The sequence below is a fragment of the Acomys minous genome (assembly GCF_964271855.1).
Source record: "Acomys minous genome assembly, chromosome: 2".
Taxonomy (NCBI): Eukaryota; Metazoa; Chordata; class Mammalia; order Rodentia; family Muridae; genus Acomys; species Acomys minous.
Window position 1 is genome coordinate 23,588,806 of NC_140484.1, and position 14,455 is coordinate 23,603,260.

At 49.6% G+C, this 14,455-nt stretch overlaps 1 protein-coding gene across 2 annotated transcripts; it reads right to left on the minus strand.

Moving 5' to 3' along the window:
* Positions 1–1,752: 1,752 nt before the first annotated feature.
* LOC311588657 (ribonuclease H-like) lies at positions 1,753–4,594 on the minus strand (the record flags this gene model as incomplete). Of its 2 annotated transcripts, none has more annotated exons than XM_084766553.1 (2): positions 1,753–3,118; positions 3,427–4,594. In XM_084766553.1, the coding sequence occupies one exon, from the start codon at positions 4,592–4,594 to the stop codon at positions 3,806–3,808; it is 789 nt and encodes a 262-aa protein (XP_084622679.1). In that variant the 3' UTR covers positions 1,753–3,118; positions 3,427–3,805. The 2 variants fall into 2 exon arrangements, with proteins under 2 accessions (XP_084622679.1, XP_084622680.1); XM_084766554.1 differs by lacking the exon at positions 1,753–3,118 and having other exon boundaries at positions 3,609–4,096; positions 4,346–4,594.
* Between the last annotated feature and the right edge of the window lie 9,861 nt (positions 4,595–14,455).

The window sequence follows — 14,455 nt, forward strand, 5'->3', positions numbered from 1 at the left end:
ACTGGGCAAGCTGACTTCTTAGGTTGGAGAGGGAAACCAAAATGTAGTAAGTGCACAGGAGGGACGAAAGGGTCTCTGTTTCTAAGACAGAAGAGAGATGCTGTCACCAAGGGGTGCAGCTTGAAGTGGCTAAATACAGCCTCACAGAAGGAATGTTGCCAACACATCCCGAAACAAAGCGGACGCTGCAGTAGGGGGTGTGTGCTGTTTCTAGGTAACCATAGGGACTCCTTTAAAAAGCCCAGAGGCTCCGGATCCCACCGGTGGCTTCAGTTGACAGTAGCGGCCTTTGAGCTGGGTGGTCATGTGATGGTGCTGGGGCTGAGGACCCTAAAGCTTTGATCCATATGTTCTTTTGTTCTCCGGCACAATGATAACAATGAAGATGATTCTTCTTTAAGTCAAACCAGGAATAGGGCCCTTGCTCATCTATTGTAAGATGTGGGGAGCGAGGTGGAGGGAAAACTGCCCGTGTGAGATGCCAGCAGGGTGAGATGTCAAAATTAATGCTTGGTCACGCGCGCTGTGGAAGGGTTCCTAGGCAGTGCCACAGGGTGGAATACCAAGAAGAGCGCAGAGGCACCTGCTTCCTCTCCTCTAATTTAAGCTCTTCCTTTGACCACTCAAAGTTCTGAGTGCTCTCAGTTAAAAACACAGGCGGGAGGCAGGGGTAAAACAAGATGGCGGTACTGAAGGAAGCATCCTGAAAAATGGCCGGCAGCAATAGTATCTAGAGGCAAGAGGATGCTTCGAATGGTCCTCTCTTTAATCCTCTAGTTCAAGTGAATCTTCTAGTTCCAGTGAGTATGTGGATATATGCAACCATTAAGTCTGATAACTTGAGTTACAACCGGGCAATCCACACTATGGAAGGAAAGAACCGAGTCCTACAGGCACTGCCAGTGCTCTGGCAAGAGGCCTACCAGGGTCAGCAGTTGGCATTAGGAAGCCTGGCTAGGAAACTGGCATTAGAAGAAAGCTGAGTCTTTGGGAACCAGAGCAAGGAAAATGACCTGGTGAGTGGGCCTGATACCTCAGCACCAGGGAGGTAGCACAAAAGAGTATCTCCCAGCCATCTGAGCAGCTTGCTTACCCCCAAGAAGGGTGTTTGGACCACTCACAGTTCGGGACAATGTATCACTTGTTTATGTTATGTTTGAACCAGTCACAGCCACATCTACAATGCCCGATGAAGGAGCTAAGGAGCAGGGACAGGAAGGAGGCAATCACAGCCTTGACTCTTTGCATCAGTCACACAGTAGTCCCTCCACTAGGGGAAGTGCTCCCCCTGTGGTCAAAGTGGGAATGGCTCCATGGAGGCTGTCTGGCTTACTTTTCCCTCCCTCCCTTCCTCTCTCCCTCTCTCCCTCCCTCCCTTCCTTCCTTCCTTCCCTCCCTCTGTCCTTTCTTGCTTTTCTCTTTTTATTTTCAAAGATTTATTTTGTTCTTAAATTTTATCTTGTTACTTTTAATTATGTGTGTGCCTGTGACTCTGTATGTAGGTATGTGCATGTGAGTGCATGTGCCCTTTCTGTTAGAAAATGCTCTTAACTGGCTGAGCCAGCTTTCCGGGCCTTGAGGTTTTTATTTTTATTTGTGTGTATATGTCTGTGTGTGGATTGAGCACGTGAGTTCAGTGCCCACCGCGCCCATGAAGGCCAGAACAAAGTGCTGGATCGCCTAGAACTGTAAGACCCCCGACACGGCGGTCTTAACGTGGAGACCCCCACCAAGAACCAACGAGACCAAGGCTTCGGCTGCAACAAGCAAGAGGCTTTATTATTAAGGGGACGGGTACCCGGGCGTTTCAGTCTCCGGAGAGGCTGGCGCGCCCAGCGAGTTTTTAGGGGGTCCTTTTATAGGGATTTTGGCGGGAAGCTCGGTTACAGAAGCGAAAAAGCATAGTTACAGGGCTCTGATTGGTAAATTTAAATGAGGCGAGGTTATAGCCCGGTCATCGGATGGGAACAGGGGAGTTTGCCCACTCCCTGGGCCAGATGGCCGACTATAAATATCTTGTTTGACAAGGACAAGCACGCTTTTATCTGAGCCCCAGGCCTTATCTTACCCCGGGAACCTATTATTCTAGTCTTGCCTTGCAAGATAGCGTTACTGCTGCTATGCTTGCTATGTCGGGTGCACAGGGGAGGGGGTCTTACATTCCCCCCTCTTGTTGTAAACTGAATGAAATCTTTCATTCAATGACCTCTGGTTGTGTCTGTTGGAGCTGTTGGTATTGTTGGGTTAGAACCAAGGCCTGTACAACCGATAGGTGGTCTCGGTTTCGGATGAATTGCATCAGTCTGTTAAGAACGCAGGGCCCAAAAAGTAGGAGCAGGACAATAAATAACAAAGGGCCCGTAATGGTAGATATTAAAGTGGTGAACCAAGGAGCCTTATTAAACCAGTTTTTATACCAAGTTCGTCCTGATTTAAATTGTAACTGTCGCTGTTTTAGTCTTTTTCGCAGCTTAGACATACTATCTCTGACTACTCCTGTATGGTCAGCATAAAAACAACATTTTTTCTTGAGGGCTGCACAGAGCCCACCCTCTTTCAGGAACAAGATATCTAACCCTTTACGATTTTGGAGCACTACCTCGGAAAGGGAGGTCAGGGACTGTTCTCATGGCCTGCTGTAACTGCTGAAAATGAGCAACCTGAGTGAGAGCAGTAGTCCCGGTTCCGATCCCTGCCACAAACACCCCCCCCCGACTGTTAATCTTTTTAATAGCAGTGTCAGAGTGATGGATATTGGCTCTCGGGGGTAGTGATTGATCCCCTTAAAGTGGTGGTATAGGTCGGAGGGGTCATGGGGCGAATTAGGTTCGGGAAAGTCTTATCTTTAAAGGGTTGTCGGTCTGATGTGCTTTTTATGTGTTCCCGTCTGTGTCCTTGGCCGCCTTGACGTGAGCAGCATGAATCCAGGTGGCAATTCTGTCTACCTTGAGAGCCGTCGGGGTAGTCAGGAGAACGGCGTAAGGTCCTTTTTAGCGGGGTTCGAGGTTCTTGGTCCGGTGACGTTGGACCCAGACGTAGTCTCCAACCTTATTTTGCACCTTTTGGAGGGCTCTTAGGTGTGCCTGGAGGGAAGGCCTGGTAGCAAAGGAGCCGATATCTGGGTCAGGGAAGTAAACAATAGGAACATGTGAACCATAGACAATCTTAAAGGGAGTAAGCCCATGTGGGCCAGGGGTGTTTTTAACCCTGTATTAGGGCCAGGGGTAGCAGGGCCACCCAGTCCTTAGTGCCAGCTGTAAGCGTTAATTTAGTCAAAGTCTCTTTAATAGATCTATTTATGCGCTCTACCTGTCCTGAACTCTGGGGTCTATAAGAACAATGTAATTTTTAATTAATCCCCAGTAGTTTGGCCACCTGCTGGCTTACCTGGGAGACGAAGGCTGGTCCGTTGTCGGACCCAATTACCTGTGGCATCCCGTAGCGAGGGAAAATATCATCTAAAAGCTTTTTGGAAACCACCTTGGCCGTCTCATGTTTGGTGGGGAAGGCTTCAGTCTATCCTGAAAAAGTATCTACGAAGACCAGCAGGTACCGGTATCCGTATATACCTGGTTTGATCTCCGTGAAGTCAATTTTTCAATGGGTCCCTGGCCGGTGTCCTCGGACCCTAGTTCCTGACAAATTTAAGGACTTGTTGGTATTGACCAGCGTGCAGGGCCGGCAATTGTCAATGGCTCTCTGGAGGGCCTCCTTTTTTTTTAATAGGTAAAAGTCCGTTTCTTTTTTTCAAGGAGGGTCTTTATCTTCTGGGCGCTTAAATGAGTGAGCTTGTGGAAGTAGTCAATCAAATAGTCAGTTTTTTTGAGGGGACGACTACCTTGTCCTGGTATCGCCAATGGTCAGGGCCTTCAGGAAGCGTGCCCATCTTTTGAAGTCTTTGTATGTCGTCGTCGGTGAATTTCCAATTCCGGTCCTGCTGTCTTGGCGCTCCGGTGTCTCCTTGTAAGGAGAGCGCCTCGAGAGTGTCGAGGGGTCTTGTAGCGGCTTGGCGGGCTGTCTCGTCAGCCAGCCGATTACCTCGAGCCTCCGGAGAGTCCCCTTTCTGGTGGCCCGGGCAATGGATGATGCTGAGCTGCTGGGGTAAAAAGAGGGCCTTCAGGAGGGCCAGGATTTCAGTCTTATTTTTAATTTCTTTACCTTCTGAGGTGAGGAGTCCTCGGCGCCGATAAATTTTTCCATGTACGTGGGCTGTGGCGAAGGCATACCGGCTGTCTGTATAGACTGTTAGCCTTTTTTCTTTTGCCAGTTCCAGGGCCTTGGTCAGGGCGATCAGTTCAGCACGCTGGGCGGAGGTCCCTGGGGGCAGAGGGCTGGCCCATATTACCTGGTCGGTGGTGGTGATAGCCGCTCCGGCCCGTCGTGTCCCGTTATCCAGGAAGCTGCTCCCATCCGTATACCAAACGAAGTCTGGGTGAGGGAGGGGCTGGTCAGTGAGGTCAGGGCGGGTTCCGTGGATTTCCGCCAGGACTTGCTGACAGTCATGATCCTCGGGCCCGTCTGGGAGAGGGAGCAGCGTGGCAGGGTTGAGATTGGTTATTGGCCCAAAGGTGACTCTGTCCGAGTCTAAAAGCATGGCCTGGTAATGGGTAACCCGGGCATTGGAGAGCCATCTGTCTGGGGGCTGCCGGACCAGGGATTTCATGGCATGGGGGACTAAGATAGTAATTGGCTGTCCCATGGTGAGTTTATTAGAGTCTTTAAGGAGTAAGGCGGCTGTAGTAACCATCCGTAGGCAAGGGGGCCAGCCTGCTGCCACGGAGTCCAGTTTTTTTTTTTTTTTTTTTAGAGAGGTAGGCTATAGGCCTTTTTCAGGGCCCCAGTCTCTGGATTAGAATTCCCTTGGCGTAGCCTTGTTTCTCGTCAATGAACAGCTCAAAGGGCTTGGTTAAATCGGGCAGCCCCAGTGCAGGGGCTGAGATTAAGGCAGTCTTAATAGCCTCGAAGGCCTGTTGATGGGTGGGCCCCCAGGCAAACATTGTTCCTGGCTTGGTAAGGGGGTACAGGGGAGCTGCCAGTTCCGCGAACCCAGGGATCCAGAGGCGGCAAAAGCCCGCTGTTCTTAAAAATTCTCTGAGCTGACGGGGGACCGCAGTGGCGGGATTTGGAGGACAGTTTGTTTCCTAGCCGGAGTGAGCCACCTCTGTCCATCCTTGATGGAGTAACCTAGGTAGGTTACTTCAGTCTGGCAAATTTGTGCCTTCTTGAAAGAGGCTCGATACCCCAGCCGTCCTAGGACTTGTAGGAGGGCGTGGGTTTCCCGTTGGCAGCTCTCCTTAGAGGGGGCTGCCAGGAGGAGATCGTCCACATATTGGAGCAATATGAGGTCTGGGTATCGTACCCTGAAGTCGGCCAAATCACGGTGTAAGGCCCCATCGAACAGGGTGGGACTATTTTTAAATCCCTGGGGCAGCCGTGTCCATGTTAGTTGCCCCGAAATCCCCAAGTCGGGGTCCCTTTATTTGAATGCAAAGAGAGGCTGGCTGGAGGGATGCAGTCTTAGGCAGAAGAAAGCATCCTTTAAGTCCAGCACAGTGTACCAGACATGGTCTGGGGATAGCCCTGTCAATAGGTTGTAAGGGTTGGGGACAGTAGGATGTATGTCCTCAACTCGTTTGTTGACTTCTCTTAAGTCTTGGACCGGCCGATAATCTCCCGTTCCGGGCTTTTTAACAGGAAGCAAGGGGGTGTTCCAGGGAGACTGACAAGGAGTCAGTATGCCTTGGTCCAGGAGTCTCCGAATATGAGGCCGTATTCCCAGGTAGGCTGCCTGTGACATAGGGTACTGCCGGATAGAGACTGGGGTGGCAGAAGCCTTAAGGTGTACTAATATGGGGGGCTGTTGGTGAGCTAGGCCCATTTCCCCAGTTTCGGCCCATGATGATGGATACAGGGCTTGCCAGTCTGGGCTAGGGGTATCGCTCCCAGGGGGGGGTCAGTCTCATACAATCTGTATTTATCCTCTAAATTTAATACCAAAGTCTGAATAGGCCGCCCTTGTGGTCCTGTCACACGAGTGTGCCCTTCTTCGAAGTGAATTTGGGCCTTGAGTTTGGTTAATAAGTCTCTTCCCAGGAGGGGATATGGGCAGTCCGGGACGTGAAGAAAGGAATGTGAGACCTTACCGGTGGCAAGATGTACTTTTTTCTCGGTGGTCCAGCGGTAAGGCTTCCCGCCAGTCGCTCCTTGCACCCAGGCAGTCTTTGTTGTTAGGGGCCCCGGTGCGGTGGTAAGGACGGAGTGCTGAGCTCCCGTATCCACCAAGAAGGTGACGGGTTGCCCCCCCACATTTAGAGTTAGCCGGGGTTCAGGGGGAGGCTCCTGACCCTGACTTCTTCAGTCTTTCAGGTTGAGGAGAGCCGCGGAGGGGGGGGTTCTACGGGGCCCTTTGGGACGCCTGGGACAGTCCCGTACCCAGTGACCTCTCTCCTTACAATAGGCACATTGGTCCTTATCCACAGGGGTTTTTCTCCGTTCTCCCTGGCCCTGACTATCCTGGCGTCCTGAAACTACGGTGGCCAAAAGTCTACTCATTTCTCTATGTCTCTTTTTATCTCTAGCATTTTCCCTCTCTTCCGCTTCTTTTTTCAATCTCTCTTCCGGCGTCTCTCTCTTATTATAAACTTTTTCTGCCTCCTTTAAAAGATCCTGAACTGTACTTTCTTTGAGTTTTTTTTTTTTTTAATCTCTCTAATTTGCATCTGATATCTGGGGCAGATTGTCAGACAAGGACATGGCTAGGGTGGTGGCCTGGAGAGGGTCTTCAGGGTCATATGGAGTATAGACCCTATAAGCTTCTTTTAGACGCTCAAGGAAAGCTGACGGCGTCTCATCTGCTTTTTGAGTAACCATCTTAACCTGGGCCAAATTGGTGGGCCGCCTGGCGGCTTTTTGGAGACCCGCTATAAGCAGCTGACGATAAAGGCGTAGGTGGGCCCTACCTTCCTCAGTATTGAAGTCCCAGTCGGGTCGTTCCAAGGGGAAGGCACTGGCTATCTCATTTGGCAGCTGGGTAGGCCGCCCATTAGCTCCTGGGACGCTCTTGCGTGCCTCCAGAAGGACGCGCTGCTTTTTCTCAGAGGTAAGGAGCGTCTGTAGAAGCTGTTGACAATCATCCCAAGTGGGTTGATGGGTGACTAGAATGGACTCAATAAGGGAGGTTAGCCGGGAGGGGTCCTTAGAAAAAGAAGGGTTATTATTTTTCCAGTTATAAAGATCTGAGGCGGAAAACGGCCAATATTGTACCTGGCCACCCGTGCCAGCCCGAAGGGGGAAGGCCTGAGAGGTCTGGGGTGGAACCTCGCGCCGGCTGCGGAGTCAGCCGGCCATTGGTGAGGCCTCGGTCGCTGCGGCGGGAGCGTCAGGGTGGGCGCAGGTCTGGAGCAATCAGGTGGCGGCGGCGCAATATAGAGACCAGCCCCAGGGGAAGCCGCTGCAGAGCCCTTGGGTTCTGAGGCCGTGAAGGGTCCCCAGCATTGTGCTCCTCCCGGTTAGAGGAGCAAGGGAGGCGGGAGGCGAGCAGGGGGATAGTGGGACTGACGTTGGGAGGTAGCCTCCGTGGGAAGGGACACCCGGATCTCGATACAGTCTTGGCAGCGGAGTCAGGAAGGAAAAGGATAGATTTCGGACGCCCTCCTGGCCAGCTCCTCGCCGCCCCACCCCCGGGCCGGAGCAGAGAGTAATTCATACAAAAGGAGGGCTCGCCTTAGCCTCGGGGAAATCCCAGGGACCGTCGCTAAATTCTCGCACCTCCCTAAAAGCCCGGATTGGCGGTGCCCGCCCCGCCGCGGCGAGAGGAGCATGCGCCCAGGGTTGAGCTGTTCTAAGGCGGGCGTGGTAAGAGAGGTGGGGAAAAGGAGAGGGCTGAACGAGGAAAGGTCTGACCCATGGAGGAGGGTCACGAACGAGAGATTCCCAAGTCATTATGTAGGGGACCTGGTCCGGATGACCGTGTGGTCCAGGATCTATAATTTTGGACTTGATCTGTAGAATGAGAGAAAGGTTAAAAGTGCCATCTTGTGGCCACCCGGTATAAAGCGTAGGCCATTTAGCAGAACAAAGACTTTTCCATCTGCCCTTGCGGACTTCTACTGACACTTTGTGCGCAATGGCACGGACTTCTTTGAAATGCTGCAAAGTAAGGGTTAGCGGGGTGACAAGAGTCTGACCCATGGTACCAAAAACACAAAACGAAACACAACAGAGGAAATCTAGACGCAAAAGACCAAAAAACAGCTTGCGCGGGACGCTTGCGCCAAAACGGAGGTTGGAGACGCAGGGGGTCCGGACTTTTCCCTGTCTCCCAGATGAGGCGAATAGCCTCTCAGATGGGCCGGGGGCCCCAGATTCGGATGGGACGGAAAGTCCCTACGGAATCCCGATGGGACCGTCTCCCACGGGCACAAGGGAGGAGTCTGAGAGCCCGTCAGCTCCTCCTCTCCTTGCCAGATTCAGAGAGTCTGCGCAAACACCGAGACACGTAACGATGAACAAAGACGAAATGACAACAAGACAACAACGACAAAGCCGGCCGGCACAAAGACAAAGGCTTACCTCCCGAATTTGGGTCGATGGTCCCCGGGCGGGGGTCTCGATCTCGGTGGAACCTCCAAATGTAAGACCCCCGACACGGCGGTCTTAACGTGGAGACCCCCACCAAGAACCAACGAGACCAAGGCTTCGGCTGCAACAAGCAAGAGGCTTTATTATTAAGGGGACGGGTACCCGGGCGTTTCAGTCTCCGGAGAGGCTGGCGCGCCCAGCGAGTTTTTAGGGGGTCCTTTTATAGGGATTTTGGCGGGAAGCTCGGTTACAGAAGCGAAAAAGCATAGTTACAGGGCTCTGATTGGTAAATTTAAATGAGGCGAGGTTATAGCCCGGTCATCGGATGGGAACAGGGGAGTTTGCCCACTCCCTGGGCCAGATGGCCGACTATAAATATCTTGTTTGACAAGGACAAGCACGCTTTTATCTGAGCCCCAGGCCTTATCTTACCCCGGGAACCTATTATTCTAGTCTTGCCTTGCAAGATAGCGTTACTGCTGCTATGCTTGCTATGTCGGGTGCACAGGGGAGGGGGTCTTACAGAACTAGTTACTAGCTGTTGTGAAAATACTGGCATAGACGCTGGGGCTAGAATGCAGGTCCTCTGCAAGAGCAGTGCATTTTCTTTTTTTCTTTCTGAGACAGGGTCTCTCTATGTAGCCTTGGCTGTCCTGGAACTAGATCTGTAGACCAGGTTGGCACTGAACTCACAGTGATCCACCTGCCTTTGTCTCCTAAGTGCTGGGATTAAAGGTGTGGCCACCACGCCCGGCTAGTGTCTGCTCTCAAGAGCTAAGCTACTTTGTCTGTTAAGCCTCTCCTGGAGGCTTTTGATAGCAAGAAGTCTAGTCTGACTGTTCTGAACTTCCCAACAGCCCTGGCTTAATAAGCTGCAATTTTTTTGCATTGTTGCTTCAAGGTGTCTGAAGAGTGTTCAAGATGGCTACTGCTGGCATCAGGGTAGCCCACCTGGCTGGTCTACTGGAAATTTTTTTTTTTTTTACTCAAAGCATTCAAGGCAGCAACAGAGAGTCCACCAGCTGCTCCATCCCCAGTACCTTTGCTTATTTTTAAGAAATGAGCCGGGCATGGTTGTACTTGCCTTTAATCCTAGTACTTGGGAGGCAAAGGCAGGCAGATCGCTGTGAGTTTGAGGCCAGCCTGGTCTACAAAGCGAGTCCAGGACAGCCAAGGCTACACAGAAATCCTGTCCCAGAAAAACAAAAACAAACAAACAACAACAACAAAAGAACTGCAGAAGGTGTGCTTATAATATAAATGTAAAAGATATTTTATTAGCACTAACAGCACTTTTGTTTTGTTTTGTTTTCTTGAGAGAAGGTTTCTCTGTGTAGCCTTGGCTGTCCTGGAACTCACTCTGTAGACCAGGCTGGCCACAAACCCACAGAGATCTGCCCACCTCTGCCTCCAGAGTGCTGGGATAAAAGGCGTGCGCCACCACTGCCTGCTGCACTAACAGTACTTTTAACAGATTTTTTTTTTCTTACAACGCTTAATACCATCCCAGAGCCCAGGAAGAGGTGGGTTTCCTTGTCTGTCTCACCAGAACCCCTGTACTCTTCCACAGGTACTATTATTATTATTGTTGTTGTTGTTGTTGTTGTTGTTGTTGTTACATTTTAAGTGTGTGTGTGTGTGTGTGTGTGTGTGTGTGTGTGTGTGTGTGTGCCACAGGTGCATATGTAGAGGTCAGAGAACAACCTGCAGGAATCAGTTTTCTCCACCATATGGATTCTGGGGACCAAACTCAGGTTGTGAGACTTAGTGTCACCTTTACCTGATGAGCCATCTCAGTTGACCCATCAGTACTTTTTAAAAATGGGGACTGGAGAGATAGCCCACTGGTTAAGAGCACTTGTTCTTGCAGAGGACCTGGGTTCAGTTCCCAAATGACTGCTCACAACCATCTGTAACTCTCTTTCCTGACCTTTGCGGGCACCAAACAGGCATGTGGTGCATCTACATATATGCAGGCAATATAGACATAAGATAAAGTAAGTACATCCTTTTCAACATGTATATTTAGGGCCAGACATGGAGGTGCACACCTTTAATCCCAGCATTCTGGAGGCAGAGGCAGATCTGGTCTACAAAGCAAATCCAGGATAGCCAGGCTACATAGGGAAACCCTGTCTTGGAGGGAAAAAAATTTTTTTTCAGTTGATGTTCAGTAATTGTACATGTTTATGGGGCACATTTTCATATATGTATATAATGATGAAATTATTGTAATGGTCATATATCCTATTTCGACACTTACTACTTCTTTGTGTTGGGACTATTTTAAAAATCCTAAAAAAAAAAAAAAAAAAAAAGTAGAGCTAGGCGTGGTGGCACATGCCTGTGATCCCAGCACCTGGAAGGCTGTCGGATGACTGTGAGTTCAAGGCCAGTCTGGTCTACAAAGAGAGCTCTAGGACAGTCAGGGCTGTTACACAGAGAAACCCTCTCTTGAAAAACAAAACAAAACAGCAACAAAACAATGCTGGAAAATAGAAGCTGGGCCTCCTTTGACCCAGCTGCACCTCTGTATCCATTGTTATCAGCTTGCCACCTGCCCGTGCCCTGCAGCCTTCTCAGGCTTTTCTACCCACGGCTCTACTGTTTTTTTGTTTGTTTTTTTAAAGACAAGGTCTCTCTGTGTAGTTCTGGCTGTCCCAGACTCACTGTATAGACCAGGGTCTACTCTTTAAGTCTATTGCATCAACTTTTTAGTTTCTGCATATAAATGAAAACATGCAGTGTTTCCTCCCTAGGTCTGACTTCTTTCACTTCTATAATGCCTTCTACTTTGGCCAATTTGTCTATTTATTTGTTTGCTTGTTTGTTTGTTTGTTTTTCAAGACAGTGTTTCTCTGTGTCACCGAGCCCTGGCTGTCCTGGACTGTCTTTGTAAACCAGTCAGGCTGGCCTTGAACTCACAGAGATCTGCCTGCCCCTGCTTCCTGAGTACTGGGGTTAAAGGTGTGTGCCACCTTAGCTGGCTATTCCTTTATTATTATTTTTTAATTGATGAATAAAGTTACAGTGTGTGTGTATATATTACTTTTTTTTTTTTAAATTAGCACCTAGGTTGTTGATTCTGTATCTTGGCTAACATGAATATAGTGGCAATTTTGTGAGGAATGTTTTTGGGTTTTGTGTGTATGTGTGTGTGTTTTGTTTTGCTTTTGTTTGTTTTGTTTTTTGAGAATGTGTCTGTGATATGCAAGGCTTTCTCTGGAGCAAGCTCAGGCAGAGGTCTTCCCTTCTGGCCTTCTGTGCATTCCCTCTCCTCTTGGGCGTGTATGACTGTTTCAAGGGTGTTAGAGAAAGTCAGTTTTCCCTGACTTTGTGCCTGGTGTCTTCTACTTTGCACATCATCCTCTTTGCAGGAGTTAGTTAACCACTGTAGAGGGTTAGACAGGATGGAAACCTCCCCTGTTCAACATAAAGACACACACACACACACACACACACACAGAGAGAGAGAGAGAGAGAGAGAGAGAGAGAGAGAGAGAGAGACAGACACAGAGAGAGAGAGAGAGACAGAGAGAGAGAGAGAGAGAGAGAGACAGAGAGAGACAGAGAGAGACAGAGAGACACACACAGAGAGAGACACACAGAGAGAGACACACAGAGAGAGACACACAGAGAGAGACAGAGAGACACACACACAGAGAGAGAGAGAGAGAGAGAGACAGAGACAGAGACAGAGACAGACAGAGACAGAGACACAGAGAGAGAGAGAGAGAGAGACAGAGACAGAGACAGAGACAGACAGAGACAGAGACACAGAGAGAGAGAGACAGAGAAACACACAGAGGGAGTCTTGTAGCTCAGGATGGCCTCAAACTCACTATGTAGCTGAGGCTGGCCTTTAACTCCTATTCCTCCTCCCTCCACCTCCCAGGTGCTGAGATTACAGTCTGAGATGGATTTCATGGACGAAGCATCAGGTTAGGAATCACTCAATGATTTCTCCAGACCGAGGTGCGCAGGCACTTGAGCTAAGGGCCTCTAAATGTTGCAGAGCTGACCTATCCTTTAGCACACTTCAGTAGGTTATTCTTGGGGCAATCTACTGTTCTACTTTGCTAAGAAACTTTACTCTGACTGTCTCTCAAAGGCTCTGGATGGGAAGTTTCCAGTGAACTCCCGCCTCTCCGGTGTTGGGAATCACAAACATGGGCCACCTGACGGCAATTAAGGGGCCTGGCTGGACCGTATTTTCCAGTGAGAGAAGCCCAGATACCCAATTTCCTGTAAATGTATCCTAAATTATTTGAATGAACTCGCGGTTCTAGCAAATGGAATTAGAGTGATCAAACAGAGAAGTTCTAGAAACAGATATACCAACTGAGGCCAGGGCACGAACCAAGGAAGGTGAACGTGCCCAGTCTCTGCAAAGCGCGCCAGGTGGTCTGGGGAGCCCTGCCCACCCCCCAACTTCACACACTCCCACCTTCAAAGCCCTCCACCCCCTACCCGGCATGCCAGCCTGCGAGAGCTCAGGGTTAACAGAGGGCGAGAGGCCTCTGCCCGCCCACATTCCGTCGCTCAAAGGGGCGGGTGGTCTGATGCCGGTGGGGTGATTTCGCCTCTCCACGTCCCACCCTCCCACTGGCCGAGTCCGCGCCCCTCCCTCGTCGCACCGAGCAGTCACGTTACCTTCGTCGCCATTCAGGCGACCCTGTGGCTTTACAAAGCGGGGACATTAAGAAGTCTGTGGGCGTCGCTGCAATTAGAGATGTGGGGCCAGAATGGGGCCAGTTACCGTGGTGCAGCAGGCCGGGTCGTCCTGTAACTCGCTGGTGTTTGCGATTTTTTTTTTTTTTTTTTTTTTTTTGGTCTGCATTTTGGAAATAAAGCGTGGCACAGCTGCAAAGGCTTGTGTGTCCTTCCATCAAGTCCATGTTAACTGGACAAAAAAGATTCGTTATTGTTTAATTTTATAAAACATGTTTTGCAAAATAGAAACGTATATGAGAAAATCAGCTGTAAACTATGGCAACCTAAATGAAAATAACATTCCAGAACTAAGATCGAGTCAGTGCACATGTTCTATGACAAACCCACTTTAGGACCTTTTATTAATACGCCCGAGCTGGCAACATACCCGAGATATTTGATAAAACAAAATAGTGTAAATGCTTCCTTTTTAAATGTTGTTGTTCGGTTGACACATCAGGAGTTCGTAGACTGACCACTCTTTAGCGTATGATCATAACAGAGAAATGTCATCCAGTCACAACAGAGAAAGTGTGGCTTTTAAGTCCAGATACTTAACCAGAGAAAGTGACTTAGCATACATGCATGAGTAGAATGAAACGTCCAAACACGAGATAAATCGATCACTTCAATCAGTAATACTTAGGGGGCCTGTAATGATTTAAGGGTAACTAGAGAAATGACCCTGCCCTCCTAGTACCCCTGAGGAAAAGTGTGCGTAATACCGTTATTACCAATGTTAGCAAAGGATGAATTCCAGGTGCTGTAGGTGTCCTGGGCAGAGAAGCCTGAAGGAGTCAAGGCCTTGGATGTGTGGAACTGGTGGAAGGGGGAAATTCCATTCTTGCCAAGTCCCTTAAGAAAGCTTAGGCCTACTGGCTGGAGAGATAACTCAGTGGTTAAGAGAATTTGTCCCTCCTGCAGAGGGCAGAGGTTTGTTTTGTAGCACAGACATGTTGGCTCAAAAACATCTGTAACTCCTGTTCAGGGGACCCCCATGTCCTTTTTTGGCCTTCCAAGGCACCAGGCGTGTATGCTGTGCATATACACATGTAGGCAAACACTCATACACGTAAAATAAAAATGAACAAATCTTAATAAAATATTTTAAAAGAGGGGGCTAGAGAGATGGCACTGGTTGCTCTTCCAGAGGTCCTGAGTT